The sequence below is a fragment of the Mesoplodon densirostris genome, chromosome X (genome assembly GCF_025265405.1).
Source record: "Mesoplodon densirostris isolate mMesDen1 chromosome X, mMesDen1 primary haplotype, whole genome shotgun sequence".
NCBI lineage: Eukaryota > Metazoa > Chordata > Mammalia > Artiodactyla > Ziphiidae > Mesoplodon > Mesoplodon densirostris.
This window is the reverse complement of record NC_082681.1, coordinates 116,503,472-116,519,698: the sequence shown is the minus strand read 5'-3', so window position 1 is coordinate 116,519,698 and position 16,227 is coordinate 116,503,472. Positions and strand designations below refer to the sequence as shown.

General features: G+C 55.6%; 1 protein-coding gene across 1 annotated transcript; it reads right to left on the bottom strand.

The window, feature by feature from the left end:
* Positions 1 to 3,299: 3,299 nt before the first annotated feature.
* Positions 3,300 to 14,401, bottom strand: ARX (aristaless related homeobox). The gene is made up of 5 exons (XM_060087938.1): positions 14,206 to 14,401; positions 11,600 to 12,476; positions 8,908 to 8,953; positions 5,758 to 6,086; positions 3,300 to 3,540 (listed from the first exon to the last, which is right to left on the bottom strand). Exons 1-5 carry the CDS (start codon positions 14,399 to 14,401, stop codon positions 3,300 to 3,302), a joined length of 1,689 nt encoding a protein of 562 aa, XP_059943921.1.
* Positions 14,402 to 16,227: the final 1,826 nt, after the last annotated feature.

Genomic DNA, 16,227 nt, shown 5'->3' with positions numbered 1-16,227 from the left:
CAGATATTGGGGCCAAATTGGGTTGCCATTCATTAATAATGCTCACAATAAGATTAAATCATTCTGGAAAATCTCATAAAATCCCCCTAAGTACGCTCCAGTGGCTCTTTCCAATCCCCATCATTCAGCACTTGGGGAGGTTTGGAAGGAGAAGAAAATTGGTTTCTTTGCTTCTAATGCTGCTTTGAAAAGATACTCAGAGTTTGTCATGCGTGACATGTCACATGTTTAATGTGGACTTGCTGGAAGTCAGGGGGTCTTTAGCGTGTGATATTTATGGGGAATATTAAGTGCAGAATGAGGTCCCTCCAGCTGGGGAAAGTTGAAAGAATAGGAGGCCCAGGACCGGGCTTGTTTGCGGCATCAGAATGACATAGGATTAAGAGTTTGTAAAACAAGGCAAGGGGTTCTCATTGGCCAGTAATAAATGTAATCCTTGGAGGTAATTTCACGCAATTTGCTTCTGCTCCATGGAAGGGTCAAATGAGAAAAAATGACTTAAAAAAGACTTCATTAACAGGAAGAATGGTACTGTTTCTCGTATACCATCCAACTGGCAGCCTGGAGGGGGGAAAAAAACCGCTACCGAAACAAAAAGCCAAAATCGACGGAAAATTGATAGCGATCACCAAAAAAAAAAAAAAAAAAAGCCCTTTCCCTCACGCCCCTCCTGCACTTCCCCGTCCCACCCCCACCCAAAACTCCCGAGTAGCCCTGCCCACCCCAGGAAAGCGGCCTTCACCCCAGGAGACCCTGTGGAATCTGAAGGCTTGAGACACTCAGACCTCGGGGGATGTCCTAGAAAGTTCCCGCCGGGCCTGCAAACCCCGAAAAAGGAGCGTGCGGCGGAAGGGCTGAGCGGAGGTAGTTGGCGCCTACTCCCGGTGCCTCGGGCCGGGCCCCCGCTTGCGAGCGCCGCCCTCGCAAGCCCAGGGCCGGGGCCGGGTGGCTCACCGCCAAGGTCGACGGCAAAGGTCCGGGGAGCCCCCTCAGCCCTGAATCCCGCGAGCGTGCTCCCCAAGGTGTCCGGGGGACACGGAGCTGAGGCTTTCCGGCCGGGCGGGTGAACCGAGGACGCCCAGGCCTGAGCGCGGCAGCTGCAGAGCGCGTCGCCCACCCCCGAGTCACCGCTGACCTCTGCCCGCCCCCGCACCTGCCCCTCGGCCGCGCACGCCTGCGCCCTGGGCCGCGAGAGGACCCGCCCCCCCTTCTCTGGGGCGCGGCCCGGGAGCGCGCGCGGAGCCCGGCGGGTCCGGCCCGGAGACACGCCCGCGCCCCCCGCCGAGACCGACTGTCCCGCGGCCTGGCGGGGCGGCGGCACCGGCTCCGAGAGCCGCGCTCGTCACGCCGCAGCATTCCGCACCCCCCCCACGCCTGCCCCTCTCCCCAAAGGTCCAGCGCGCTAATTACTGCAAATTGAAACTAATTAAGCTTCTCTTCCCTTTCCCATCACCCTGGGAGCGTTGGCGAGACCCGGCCCCCGCGGGCGGGCTTACACCGAGCGGTCACCCGGCGGGGCGCAGGCAGGGCCCGGGGGAGGGAGAAGGTACCGTCGTCGCCGGCGAGGGGTGCGCCCAGGAGGGTGCAGACTGCAAATCTGTTTGGGTCTCCTCGCGAAACCTGAGTTGTTTAGATTTTTTTTTTAAGTATATACATTTCCCAATGCCTGGATAAGTGATGTAATGACATTTGTCGAGTTAAGATCTGCCACTTGGATACCCCTCGCTGCCTTTCCATCACTGTTCCTGCGTTCTCTCCCTCTCCCTCCCTCCCTCCCTCTCTCTCTTCTCTTCTCTCTCTCTCTCTCTCTCTCTCTCTCACACACACACCCTCCTACCCGCGCGTGTACCGTGGAGCCCGCCCCCTCGGAAGCCAGCGCCTCGGCTCCTCGCTCTCGCCATTACCTGTCATCTCGGACTGCGCACTTCCTTGTACGTGGCACTTTCCACAAACAGTTTCCTTCGCCTTCCGAGCCAAGACTCCCGCTCGCTTCAAATTTCTGTCTTCACCGTCAACAATGCCTACGGTACACCCTCCCTCCCTCCCTCCCTCCGTCAAGCCCACCCCACCTCTGGGCCCCGGGCCCCCCAGCTCCCGCTGCGACACGACCCAGGAAAGCCTAGATGCGCGTGGAAAGCGCCGCGGCGGCAGCGATCTTAACTTTCGTAGGAAACCCTACGGATCCTTTGAGGATCAGATTCAAACCAGGGGCCTCTGCCAGGAAAACGCGAGTTCAGATAAACCCTGGAGGTGCCGGGGCGCAGGAGCCCACGCCCGGCCTCTGGGGGGCTCCCTACTGCTGTCCCCTCAGAGCCTGTAGAGAGTATTCACACTTCCTTTTGTTAAACATATATTTTTTTTTATTATTTTGAGCGTGACACTTCTCCACTAGATAGCAAGGAAAAGTGATAACAGTTACACATTACACAAAAGTACTGTACCATTGCCTTTACCTTGAAGGTTTCGGAAGCCTCTACAGTTAATAAGTTAAATAAAGGGCTTGAGTACATAAATATTTGTCTAGGAACCCTACCGTATCTACAACACAGTAAGAATCTACAGGAGGACAAACTTTTACCATACCACGCTGAGTGCAATTGCGTTATAACATTTCAAATATACAAAGCTCTGTTCTTTTTTTTTTAATAACAATGGTATGTACAGAATCAATAATCACAGTTTGGTGACTTCAACAGTCCATATTCTAGCAGAGTATTTCCCTTTGGTTTGATATAAAAACCTTGGTTGGTGTATGATAAAGAAGAGAACAAGAACAAGACGCCCCTTTCCGTTAAGTGCACTGTTAGCTATCTTACAGACTCGCATTCGCTTCCCCGGCCCGAAGCCGGGGCCCACGCTGGGGAGATAAACTTAGAGCGCCAAAATGCTATTAGGAAAATTTAAAAAAAGCTAAGTGGGGTGTCAGGAGGAAGAGAGGTTGGGCTTTTAAATTTTTTAACTTCAATACCAGGCGTCTTAGGGAGAAAAACCTCCCGGATATTTTCAGTAAAAGAACGGGAGAGAGTGGACGTTCGAGTTGGAGCGAGGTTGGCAGAAGCAGGCGCAGGGGCAGGGGCAGGGGCAGGGGCAGGGGCGGGTGGACAGCCAGCCGAGGAGGTGCCACGTCCGGTAGCGCCGAGGGCTGCCTTGCCCGCGTCCAGGCTGCTGCGAAGGCGGCTGCGCTCTCTCAGTGCCGTCTCGGGAGTGTGCTGGTCCTCTGTTTCCATTTGGTCTTAAGTGGTGCTGAGTGAGGTGACCTTTCCGGATCGCGCCTGGGGCGCGAGGGTGGAGGGCAGCCTTTAGCACACCTCCTTGCCCGTGCTGGTGCCCGGCAGGATGTTGAGCTGCGTGAGCTGCGCGGCGTGCTCCTTGGCCTTGAGCCTCAGCGCGGCTATGCTAGAGGCGCGTCTGTCTGCGGCCGCCGTGGCCGGGTCAGCCAGCGCGCCCGACGCCACCGCGCCCTCCACGGCCGGCGTGGGCTGTCTCAGCAGCGCGGCCGCAGTCGACGCGCTGGTCAGGGGGGCCATGGTGGAAAAGAGCCTGCAGGGAGAGCAAACAGCGCGGTCACGGCCCCGGGAGCTGCGCGCAGCGCCTCGGGCAGCCTTCCCCGCCGCCTCTCCCCGGGGGAGCAGAGGGCACAGAAGGGCGCAGAGGGGCGCCGCCGCTGGGGCGGGGAGTCGCAGGCCCGGGTGGGCCGCGGGCTGGGGAGTAGCTGGACCCGCCGTCGGGAGGCTGGGGTGCTCTGAGAGGGTTTACTAGAGCAGGGAACCAACAGAGGGAAAAAAAGACCGAGGGGACCGAGCCGCGGCGGAGGCAAGCCCCGAGTCTCAAAACCCCATGGCCCAACTGCGCGGATTCTGTGCTTTCGCTTAAGAAGCGGGGTGTATTCTTAGACCAGGAGCTCCAATTTCCTGTAATACTATTTGCCAGGAGAGAGAAGAGAGACAAAGAGAAAGAAGAGAGAAAAGGAGAAGGGGAAAAAAGGGAGAAAGGAAGGAGAACGTGGGATCAAAACTGATCAAGACCTGTGCTCCACTTTGTACTCTCTATATAGGGCGCCTTCTCGGCCCGGGGCTCCTTTTACCTTGAAAAAACCGGTCTTGTTTGCCGGCCTTTCCTCCGCTGAGGCCGCCCTCCCGCGCCGGGCTGAGCTGCCAGTGCCCGGCCGACGACCGCGAGGGTGGGGGGCGCCCGCCTGTAGATTTCCGCTCGCCAGGCGGCTCTAATCAGCCAGCGGCCCCGCGTCCCGGAGCGGCGACACCTCTCCCCCACCGCCTTCCCTGCGCCCCTGCAGCCTTTAGTCCCAAAGAGCCCCGACCCGCGACCCCCGCGCGCGGAGCGCGGCGCAGCCCAAGCCTGGGACTCCAGTCCGCGCCACCGCCTCCGGGAGGCACCGAGATTGCCCCGCAAGGCGCCTCCACTCTCTTCGCACTACACCGCTGACCTGCAGCTGAGGCCCGAGCCGCCCCTGACGCTCAATGCCACCACCCCTACCCCCGCCGCTTCCCCCCAGGGCTTTGGCTCCGGGCCCCCGCAAGGCCAACTCAGGGTTTCCACGATTAGAAATGAGCCCACCTGGGCTCGAGGAGCGCCTCCTGCTTCTCCCAAGCCCACCCTCCACCTCTGTTATCACCTCTGTTATTTTTACCACCCGCACCGCACTCCTCTTCCAGCCTCTCCAAATCTGGCAGCCGGTACTCCAGCCGTGGTTTGCCAGCTTTTACAAGTCATTTGTTGTGAGAAGGGTAAAGGAGAGGGTGGAGGGCGAGGGACAGAGGACTTGAACCATTTTTTCCAGAACGAAATAAAGTGTGGCCTGGAGGGGGCGTAACCTGCCCTGGTTCCACTAGGTAAACTGAGTCACTACACTTCAGTGCACTTTCTGTTTACATTATTGGTTTGTTACAAGAAACTAATTTTACTGAGTCTTTTTTGAAAATTTTCTCCAAGATGATTTTTTTGTTAAGTGGCTATGCAGTTGGATGAATCTATTATTTCTTTGTTCTCCCAAAGAGAGACCATTGAAACTGCATTCAGTTTTATTTTCACTGCACTTTCCAACTTAATACATCTCTCCTTTGTTTCTTTGTCTGTGTGATTATACAGACTTTTAATTTCATCATTCGATGTTCATTTAAAGAAAGGGAGTTATAATATATGATGAACTGTTTCTTTTCTTTCGTTGTCTTGTGCCGCTTTGGGGGGGTTGGGGGTTGTATATATGGGGGTCGGGGGTATGGTTGGCAGTGGGTCACTTGAATGACAAGGAAGATAGAGTCTGGGGAAAAAGAAAAAATCCTTTGCACCCAGAGGGCCCGTGGCTCCAGGGCTCCTGTGGGGGCCAGGGCTGTGTTCTTCTGGTTGCCAGGCTTTGGGGCATGAGGAAGGATTTTTGCAAAACTTGAAAAGTCATTCTGGCTCTGTGGCCTACACCTGTACCCGTTTACACACATACCACCTATGGCCTGGGTTGTTGCTGCCTTCAAATTGTACTGGTGCAGCTTTCATTGAACACTCCCAGTTTCCACGGTTGCTATTATCGTCACTGCCTTTCCCTTTGCCGCTCAGTCCCAAGTCATTCCCTTCAAGATCCACATTGTTTAAGGCAAAATTAGAGATTATTTTCTTTGGCTAAGTCGCTGAGGTTAAGCCAAAGAGAAAAGATGTGTGTAGTCCCTACCTGTCTCCAGCCTCCTCCCTGGACCCAGGCCTCTGTGCGTGTATGAGAGAGACAGATTCCCCGAAGCCGCGTATTACCTGCCGAACGCAGGGCTGATAAAGGCCGGGTGCCGGAACACGGCGGCTCCGAGGAAAGTGCTCAGGCCCAGCGGCGCCCCGCTGGGCGGCAGGCTGGCCGAGCCCGGAGGCGGAGGTAGGCTCGGGAAGGCAGCGGCAGCGGCGGCGGCAGCGGCCGTCCAGGCCGAGTCGAGCGCAGGGTGGTGCGGAGGGAAAGGGCTGGCGTCCAGGTAGGGGCTGAGCGGGTGGGTAGCGGAGAGCGGCCCGGGGAAGGGCAGACCCGGAGGATGGGTCTGTGCGCCCGCCTTCTCCCGCTTGCGCCACTTCGCCCGACGGTTCTGGAACCAGACCTGCAAAGCGGAAAGAGGCCGGGGTCGGCGCGGCTCCGGCCCACCCCCCACCCCGCCCCCGCCTCTTCCCCGAGCGTCCCGCCCTGCCTCTTTCCCCCTGCGGCCTGCGCCCACCTCACCCCTCTCTGGCCTCAGGTAGTTCAAGGACACGTCTGGGGCCAAAGGGGCAGTGAAAGAGGGCCCAACTTAAAGCGAGCAGGAAACACTGGGCAAGTGAACCCTCTCCAGTGGATATTTCAACCAGCCTAGTTCCTTTCCAATTTTTAAGGAAAGTAGCTTCGTGTGTTCAGAAGTGAGGAAACCAAGGTTTAAATGTCTGCGCTGCCTTTTGCTTGCTGTGTGTCTTTAAACAGGTCACTTAAACCGCTCTGAACCTCAGTTTTCTAATCTGTAAAATGGGGGTAATAAAAGTTTACTCATAAGGCTGTGATGAGGAATGAGCAAAATAAGGCATGCAGAAGTTGGCATTCAGTGGTGACTCTTGGGACCAGGCAGCCACCAAGAGAAGAATGCTTATCAGCCTTCTGCCTCAAATCAGCTATTTTTGCCTATTTCAGGTTTACCCAAGAGGTGGCAAAATTCTTGCTCTGCACTGAAAAGGGAATCGGGGAGGCGGTTCATTTGATCTTTCCAGAAATATTTATTGAACGCCTATGAGCACTACACTGGGTTCTCGGGCTTGGGGAGAACTGGGAGGCAGGGAAGAAATACCCACGGTAATTAGCAAACAGGCATACAGTATAGGGGCCCAGTTCTCCCTGCAGTGAAGTGTGGGGTACACAGCCTGCTATCTGCAGGGGCTCTGTGCAGGGCCAGGTTCTGCCGAGTAGGGCACTGACTGCGGGGACCAGGTATTCAGCAATACCTGGACACAGAAACCAGAGTGTAGGATACCTGTAGACTGTGCACATCTTCAGAGCTAGCTAACGGGTCCTTTATTTCTTCTGGGGATGTGGTTTAAATAGGTTATTTAAATAAGATAGTTCTAGGCTTGGGGGAGGTTTTCAGCACAAGATATCTTGCTAATTGTTAATAGAAAGCAGTTTTAGTAGAGACCTTTACCTGAAATATGGCAGCTACCATAGTCTAAAAATAACTCCTAGGAGCATGAGATTATTTTTATGTGACCTGCTCATCACACCCACAGCTGAGAAGATATGCTCCTTCTCCCCTGAAGGCATTAATATTTTTAGGGCTGGGTTTATGCCTGCACACAAGTCTAAAAATTAAGAATGAACTCCAGGGCTATACAGAGTTATATTAAAATATAATGTAAATGATCCCAGAGGAAAATGTTTAAAAAAATTTTAAGACATCTATGCCTTTCAAATATACACAATGGGGGCTGTCGTTACTAGCACTAGTATCTAGGCTTGGTTTGACTTCTAGACAGCCACCTAGGGCAAGAAAAATCAAGAATCCAAGTCGGTTGATTACTTAAAATTCTGCCAAAAGGGGGCCCATCCATAACATTTCACAGCCCTCAAATAATCTATTTGAGAATCACAGGAACACTCCAGTGTGGAAATTCAGAGACTTGAAAAAGAAAGACTAGATGGGACCAGGCTGGGTGGGCAGCTTTTGTGTATCCAAATCTGTCTAGACAATATCCACCCCTCCTCGATGGCAGTGAAAGGAGTAAGGGGTGGGGGGACAGTGGAGGCAGAATGCCCTCAAAGAACGTGGAAACCTTCTACAGATGGATCAGCTCTCCCGGCTCAACTGCAATTATCAAGATGTCCCCCTGCAATTCCTCATGATTGAATTAATACCTCTGAGGCCCCCCAAAGGTAAACGAAAGGACTCTAATAATTCATATTCACTTAATTACATCTTCTCCAGTGAATAGGGAGAGAGGAGAAGGGGAGGGGGCGCTCTCTTTCTTTTTAAAAGTTATTTAACTTTCCCACGGCTCGTTCCCCTGAGCTGAAAATGCAGTTGCTGTCACATCTCTGTTTGACAATGGAGAAATGTGTCAACAGAAAGGAGGGGACAGGCCTCATCATTAGCCCTCTAATGCAAGAAGCTGTTGTGTATTAAATGAGCCATATGGAATTTATTGTGCTTTATCAGCACCTGATTTTGACTGTAAAGTGATTCACTCAGCTCCTAACCCGGGGACATCTGTCTTCTGTTGGCCGTCGGGGCTGCCCAGTGTTGATCGTCTCTTTGGTTATGAGGCCTGGGTTCGGAAATGCACTCTGGTATGGGGCTGCAAACACCTTTAATAGCATTGCACTCACTCCCTATTAGATCAATGTGGGCTCATTGCTATAAAAAATGGGAAATCAAATAGCATTAGCCAGCTCCTTGTGCGGGCAGAGGGGAAATCAAACAGCATTTTGCCTTCAAATGGCCCTGTTTGTTCTAGCACTAAGTGGGCTTTTATGAAGCCCGATTGGAGACTTAATCGCAGCCAAATACCTGCTTGGAGCTGAGCGGATTTGTCTAACAACCAAATCCATGCTCCATCCCATTATTTCAATCAGGAGAAGTCAGTTCAGTTTGCAGATTGTTTCCTACAGGGGCTATGGACCAGGGGGCTTCTGAACTGCAGTCCCAGGGACCCTGAAACCCCTCTTCTGATCCTGGACTCCTTCCACAAGGCTCCCAAACCTCGAAGTCTTCCCCTTCGACCTCCCAGGTGTTCATATTTTAATATAGTTTTGTGTGTGAGTGTTTGGGTTTATCTTTCTGATTCTGCTTTTCTTCATTTTATGAAGGGGGTCTCTCAACAACCCCCCAATCCATCAACCCATCTCTTTCACTCTCCCCCCAGCCCACTGCCCCTCCCTTCCTCCCTCTCTGCAGTGCAGCTCACCTGGACCCGGGCCTCAGTCAAGTCCAGCCTCATGGCCAGTTCCTCCCTATAAGAAAGCAACACACAGGCAGGAGGTCACACTGCAGGCTCCAGCAACCCCCGTCAGCCCCCTTTCCCTCGCTGGCAGCCTCCTCCATTAGGGTCTCACCCCACACACCTAGGCATCGCCATCCCTTCAACATTGGAGTGCCTTCTATTTGACTGAAAACGTAAAAACACAACACACTCCCAGATATAGGATGTTATCTATTATATTGTATCATATTATATATTCAAGAGTGACAGGGGTGAATTCTTGAGTCTCTAAGTCTCGGATTCTCTCTCACTTCTAAGCCAGAGTTAGACAAGACACACACACACACACACACACACACAGTGATGATAGCCTCTTTTGTCCTAATAGTAAATGTGAGAACTCAGCACCCAACTAAAAACATTTCTTTCGCCCTCTTGGTTTCTTTCTGCCTTCTTTAAAAAAATGTTCTCTCCCCTCTCCTCTCCTCTCCTCTCCTCTCTCTCTCTCTCTCTCTCTCTCTCTCTCTCTCTCTCTCCAGCTCTCTGCCTTTCCTTCCATCTCTCTCTCTCCACCGCCATCCTCCCCCCCTCACCCCTTTAGGTCATACTCCCCATTACCCTCTGGAGATATGTTAAGCTTGTTAAGAGTTCAGTGGGGTAATTTTTCGATTAAACAAAATTCTGCGCACCTCCTGACTCCAGTGCCCACTACAAACCCTGCCCATCTCAGGGGAAGTCAATTTAACTGAAACCCTACCCCGTCATTGCAGTTATTACTGCCACAATTAAGGCAAATAGGAAACCATTAAGATGCTGTAAAATGGCTTACGACCTGTTTACCGAAAATATGAGCGCGCAGAGAATAATTGGCTCTCCGCTCGCTAATATGAAAAAGCGGGGGCCGCCCCAGCCTCGGACCTGGGTCTGCACTGCTGGCAGTGCCCCTGGCCCACACCTGAAACTTCAGGATTGGGAGAAAACCGGTTCACTGGAGAGCTTCCTTCTGCCTTCTGCTACAGTGAGCATCAGCAAATCTAAAACCCCAAAACCACACTCCCGGCTGGATCCGGGCGGGAGCCAAGGGGCTCTGACTAACCCCCTGGGTCGGAAAGAGGTGAGCATGGGGTGGCGAAAAGGAGCTGCCCCTCTTCATGTACTTTGGTTCCCCTGGAGAAGCTAAAAAAGGGCAGACCTGGGTGCCAAGCGACACCACATCATTTTCTTCTTTCGAATTACACGTGTGATAAATGCAGAAAAGCAGGTCGGCCGGTTAGCTATTTGATAGACACAATTGTTTTAAAATTTATTTTCTTTTCTGAAGGTAACGAAGGGACTGGATGAAACAGGGGAGGACCAAGTTTAGCTCAGGGGATGATCAAGTTCAGTGCCTTTGCCCCGCATCAAATCTACTCTTTTCCGTTTCTGGTTAGGAGACAGTTTGGCAATTAATGGCTAGACCAACTACACTTGCGACTTGGCTCGGGCCTCCTGAACACTGAGCGATTTCTCCTCCGGTTCAAAGGGGCGGACGGCTTTCCGCTGCTACTAAAATGCACGTTGAAAAGTCGCACACGCCTCATGCGAAGGTGCTGCTCGAGCTTGACAAGCCCAACGCTAGGCAAACACCCATCTCTTTCTCCCTCCCCGCTGGGGAAAGTTTGCCCTAACCCTGGTTCCTCGCCGAGCCAGACCTAAGCCTTGGGGTGGGAGAGGAAGGCCCCCAGCCAGGCCGGCGCCCCAGGTAGGATGAATAAGCTGGCCTTCAGAGGCCCAGTCATGTCACAGGTACATCTTTCCCCCCCAAAAAACCCGGGCGAGTGGGAAGTGGAGGGTAACTAGGAGGAAAACCCGGGTTGGACAGCCGTCCAAAGAGAAAAATTCCCCCAGCTGTTCCGTCTACTGCCTGCCAGGCTTCCAGCAATCAATGCCCGCCCCTGTGAACCCGCGTACATTAAACCAACACTGGGTTTAATGTGTGTGGAGGAAGACAGGGCAGCGATGAGAAGGGAGGATTATGCCGGTGCCTCCACAGTTGTACAGATACCAAACACTGCCCCGTTTTGACTTCCTTCGGTTATTTCAGGAGTCCTCAAATGACAGTACTCGGATCTTTTTAACGGCCTTCTCCGCAGGCACGGGCAGCTTCACTGCGAACTGCGTTAACTGATACCCAGCAGGCGCCCGGGGCATCAGGCAGGGATGGCGATCGCACCACACAGCGGCCAAAAATAGCCCCTGTTCAGCTCTGGCGGCGAGGGCCGGCAGCGCTTCCTGCGCCTCGCCTGGGACCTGGCCCGGACTCCGGACCGTAGCGCCCGGGGCCCTGAGTGTGTGCGCAAGGGTGCGCACGTCTCCAAGGTGGCGTGTTCGGGCGGCCTTTGGAAAGGCTGTTTCTTTTTCTCTAACTAAAACTCGTAATTTGAAAAAATTAAACTGGAGAGACCTTGGGAAGAACTGAAAACAAAAAACATCCCAGTCTAAACTTAAGGCCCGGAGTAGGGGGGAGGGGAGGAGTAGTTTTTGGTCAACGGCGTGGGTGCATTGGGAGGGCGCGCCTAGGTAGAGTCCAGGAGCGGAGTCCCTGCCCCAGCCCGGGGCCCCTGCCCGCCCACCTTCCCTCTCCCGGACCCACTCGCTCCCTCCAGCCGCTGCCGCTGCGACCACCCCTCGCGCGTACCTGGTGAAGACGTCTGGGTAGTGCGTCTTCTGGAAGGCCCGCTCCAGTTCCTCCAGCTGGTAACTGGTGAACGTGGTGCGGTAGCGCCGCTGTTTGCGCTTCAGCAGCCCCTCCTCTGAGTCGCTGCCCGCAGACAGGCACACGCTATCCTCGCCGTCCTTGCCCTCAGCGTCCTCTGGGTGCAGCAGCAGCTCCTCCTTGGGCGACAGCTCCCCGCCCTCAGCGGCCACGGCGGCGGCAGCGGCGGTGGCCACCGCTCCGGTGGCGGCCACGGCGCAGCGCCGCGGTTCCTTGATCAGCGCGCGGGCGTCATCCTCCAGCAGCTCCTCCTCGTCGTCTTCCAGCAGCTCCTCTTCCTCGTCCTCGTCCTCTTCATCCTCCAGCAGCTCCTCCTCCTCGTCCTCGGCGCCCGTGCCGCTACTCGCCGCCGGGGCGCCGCCGGGGCCACCGGCCGCGCCGAGGCGCTCGTCCGGGTGCGCGGCGCCCCCCGGGCCGCCCAGCTCGTCCAGCGCGGGCGGTGGCGGCACGAAGGGCGCCCCGTTTTCGCGGTACGACTTGCTGCGGCTGATGCTCACCTGCGGCGCCTGGCTGATCTTGAGCGTGTCCCAGGCTGCGGCGGCCGCGGCCGCAGCGGCCACGGCGGCCCCCGCGCCGTCCGGCCGCTCCCCGGGCCGCGCGGTCGGCGGCGGCGGCGGAAGGGCCTCCCCCCGCGGACCGGCCGTGGCCGTGGCCGCCGCCGCCGCCGCCGCCGCCGCTGCCGCCGCCGCCGCCGCGGCGCCCTGGAGGAGGCGGCCCCCGCCCGGGCCGTACAGGCGCCGCAGCTTGGGCGGCAGGTGCAGCTCGGCCTCGAACGGGGCGCTGCTGCCCTTGGGGGAGCCTGCGGGCAAGGGAGAGCGGTCAGCGCGCCGGCCGGCCGGGCGCCCCCTCCAGAGTCGCCGCCCGGGCCGGCCCGCCGCCGCTCCCTCCGCGCCTAGGCCCCGGCGCGCGCGGCACCCCCCCTCACCTCACCACGCGCCATCAGGCTCCGAGCCCTTCTCCTCCTGCCCCAGTTTTCTTGCTGTTTCTTTTTCTTTACATTTTTCTCTCTCTTTCCGTTTCTCTTGTTTACTTCTTTTTTCCGTCTCTCCTCCTCCGTCCCTCCTTTCCTTTCCCTCTCTCATTCTTCCTTTTATTTTCTTCCTTCCTTCCTTTACGTCTTTCTCTCTCTCCTCGCCCTTCCTTTCATTTTAAATTCTCCTTTTCTTTCTCTCTCATCCCGTCTCCTCATCACTCTTTCCCCTCTCCCTCTCCTTCCTTTCTCTTATTTGTGCGCCCCCCTTCTTCCTTCCCTCCTTAATTCCTTTCTTTTTCTTTCCCCTTGCCCTCTCTCTCACTTTTTTCCTTCCCATTTCGGGGCAGGGGGCAATCCGAAAACATTCAGCAACTTAAAAAAAAATCACCACCACTCTGAAAACTTTGCGCACGACCTCTGCCCTCGGCTCTGCCACGCGGCCGGGGCTGGCGAGAGGGGCCCCTGCCCGGCGGGCGACCCCTGCGGGGGAAGGGGGAGCGGCCCGTGGCCCTGAGTGCGGCCTTGCCCCGACAGACCCCAGCGGGAGGGGCTGGCGGCTCCGAGCACAGAAAAATCGTCCTGGAGAAAATGGGTTCAGAAAGGCCTGGGTGGGGGACGAAAGGGGTGCAATAGGCACAGGCCGCTCCTTCCCCTCGAGGAAGCGCCTGGCACAGGTGCCACTGCAGGCTAAAAAAAGAAAAGGAAAAAGTCAGTTTTATTTTAAACGCCCCCTTCTCCGCTGTCCGCTCCCGTCTTCCAAGTGGTGCTGCGGCTGGACCGCTGGCTTACGGATTTTAAAAGAAATCAATAATTCTTTCCCTGCGACACCTCTGCAAGCCAGCTCAAGGCGAAACTTGAGTGTAACAGGTTCGGGGCAAAACGACAGTTGTTCTGAAATTTTTAATTTTAGAAAAAAAGAGCTTTTAAACATCTCAACTGTTTAAAAAAATAACATAGCAGAGAAAAAAACAACACCCGGAAGCCGTACATTTCATACACTTTAAATACAATAAGGAGCATTTGGGGAATCCCAGGGAGATGTTTTCTGCAAAGCTTGGATTTAAAAGGTCACAAGTAATCTACAATTTTAAAAAGAAAAAAAAAGCACAACACCACATATAAAGAAATCTTCCAAAGAGGAAAGGCCAAGGCTCACTCGGCCTGGGGTCCCCATTCACAGCTTTTGGGCTTCTTGTCTTCACCAAGTTGCTGTTACAAGAGTCCACCCGGCACCTGCTGTTTCTGGCCTGTGGCCCCTCTTCAGAGCACCCCTAAGGCCACCAAAGGGGGCATTTGAACGACCTAAGGACGGATACCGAGAACCTAAGGGCCCTTGAAGCGAAGCTCGGTCTCTGCTTTCTCTGGAAGCAGACGGGGAGGGAGAGACATCCCCTGGCGAGATGTTTACCGCTCTTTGAGGCAACCAGGCCTCAGAGTTGTTCCCTCTCTTTGCTCCGTCTCCAGCTGGACAACCGCAGGCCCCTGGCCCCGGAACATCACACATCCAAACCAGCGCCCAGCACCCTTTTCAGGTGCCTGGCAAGCACAGCCTTACCTTGAACGGCCTTTTCCTGGTCGGTGCGGCTGGCCAGCGGGGCAGGCAAGCTCTGCGCGGCTCCCAGCAGCCGCATTTTGCACGGGCTCCTCCGGCCCAGGATGCTGTCGATGCAGTAAGAGGAGAGCAAAGTTGGAGATTTACTTTTGCACTCGGGCCTCTCGGAGCAGCCCTCCTCCTGGTACTGATTGCTCATGGCTGGGGTTTTTTCCCTGGGCGCAGAGAAGCGGGCCGCTGGCTGCCTCTCGGGGCTGGTGGGATGGATGGGTGTGTGTTGGGGGGGTGGGGTTGGATGGCTGGTTATAATGGATACTGTTGCGATCTCTGTGCCTCTCTGCCTCGCTCGGTCGCTGGCTGCTGGCTCCCACCCTGCCCTTGGCCGGAGCTCGCCCTCTCCGCGCTCAGGACAAGCTGTAACAAGTGTAGTGAGCTGCGGGCGCGGAGCTCTGGAGTCTCTCTCCTCCACGTGCTGAGAGGCGCCCTCTGATTGGCTCTCGCCAGAGGCCTGCGCCGGGCTGAGGGCTCCGCGCAAAACCCGGACTGGATTCCGGGAAGGCCGGCGGTGGAGGGGGGACAGCAGGCACGCACCCGAGCCAATTTTATTTTTATATTTTGCTTTTAACTAACAACTTTCTAACTAAGAACTTTCCTGGAGCCCCTTCTTTAACCCTTTAGGGCTAGCCCGAAGCTCTAGCTTATTCGGATGTCAGGCCTGTGGGTGCCACTCGGGCGACGTGCGCCCCTTCCACCAACCCGAGGACCTCACTCCCTCGGAGACAAGGCCCTGAGGCTCGGCTCGCGTTCAGACCGACTTGGCCCTTTTCAAAGCCAGTGTTGCGCTCCCAGGACAGCGCCTTGACCTCAGTGGCCCTCAGCCGCCATCCTCTTTAGGCCGGACGGGCCTCCGAGGTGCCGGGGTGACGGACGCAAGCAAACATCTGCAGTTGGGGCGTTCAGTTTTCTCTTGCGGCCCAACGCCTTGAGCTGTTAGTCTTCACCTTGAGCCCGGCGGTTGCTCTCTTGCTGGTAGCGTCCCTCAACCGCTCTCATCTCCGTCTTCAACTCTGGAAGAAGTCCCCTTAAAGACAAAGCTCTGCCAAAGGCGCGCGGCCTTCCCTAGAGCACCAACAGGGCAGAAAGGGACAGGCGAGTGTCGGCTGCGAGGACGGGCAGCTGGGGACAAGTCCTGGAGTCTCCCCCTTCTCCCCGGACTCGCTTTCCTCTCCTCCCCACAAGTTAGCCTCAGTTAGGCCGTCACCCCGAGGCTGGACACTCTCAGATCACGCGCAGGGAGTGGAACCTGCCGGGAGCCCTGAGCGCTCCAGGGTGGGAGGGACCCAGGTTCGGCTTCAACCAAATCTCAACGCCTAAAATTCTCAACTCCCCCTGGCAAAGGCGAGAGAGCGAGCCTGAGGGAGAGCGCGTTTCTTCCCAAACAGCTTCCTGCGCGTCCAGCGCTGAGAACCGAGACTCAGCTCCGGCGGAAGTTGGGCCGAGCCCAGGCGAGGGGCTAGAACGGACGCCCTCCTTTCCTGGGTGCAGGGCCCAAGGGACAGCCAGGGGCCCCGACGCTGTCAGGGTGGGGGCGAGAGTGGTGGGTGGGAGAGGGGCCGGGAGGGGGAATCCACGCCGGGTTTTCCTCTCTCAACCCCTTCAATGTGTCCAAGAGAAAAGCGTTTTACAAAGGATTATACTTGAATCACTTACAGTCAGTATTTAAAAATACAAGGAGGCATAACTGGGATTTTTTTTCCGGCCATAAACATCTGCCTAACTCTTGGATGTTGGTGGGTGGGTGGCAGACAGATCGGGCTGGCTTGGCAGGAGCATGACAGAACTAGAGGGGATGAAGGGTTAGGAACAGGCACGTTAATAATGTTAATACTAATGCGGATACTACTACTATTAAAGGCTAGAGGACAGGGAGCGCTCTGTGTGTGTGTGTCTGTCTGTCTGTCTGTCTCTGGCTTTTAGTCTGAGTCTCACCAGTTTTTCCTACACTTGGATGATGGGAGTTGGGGG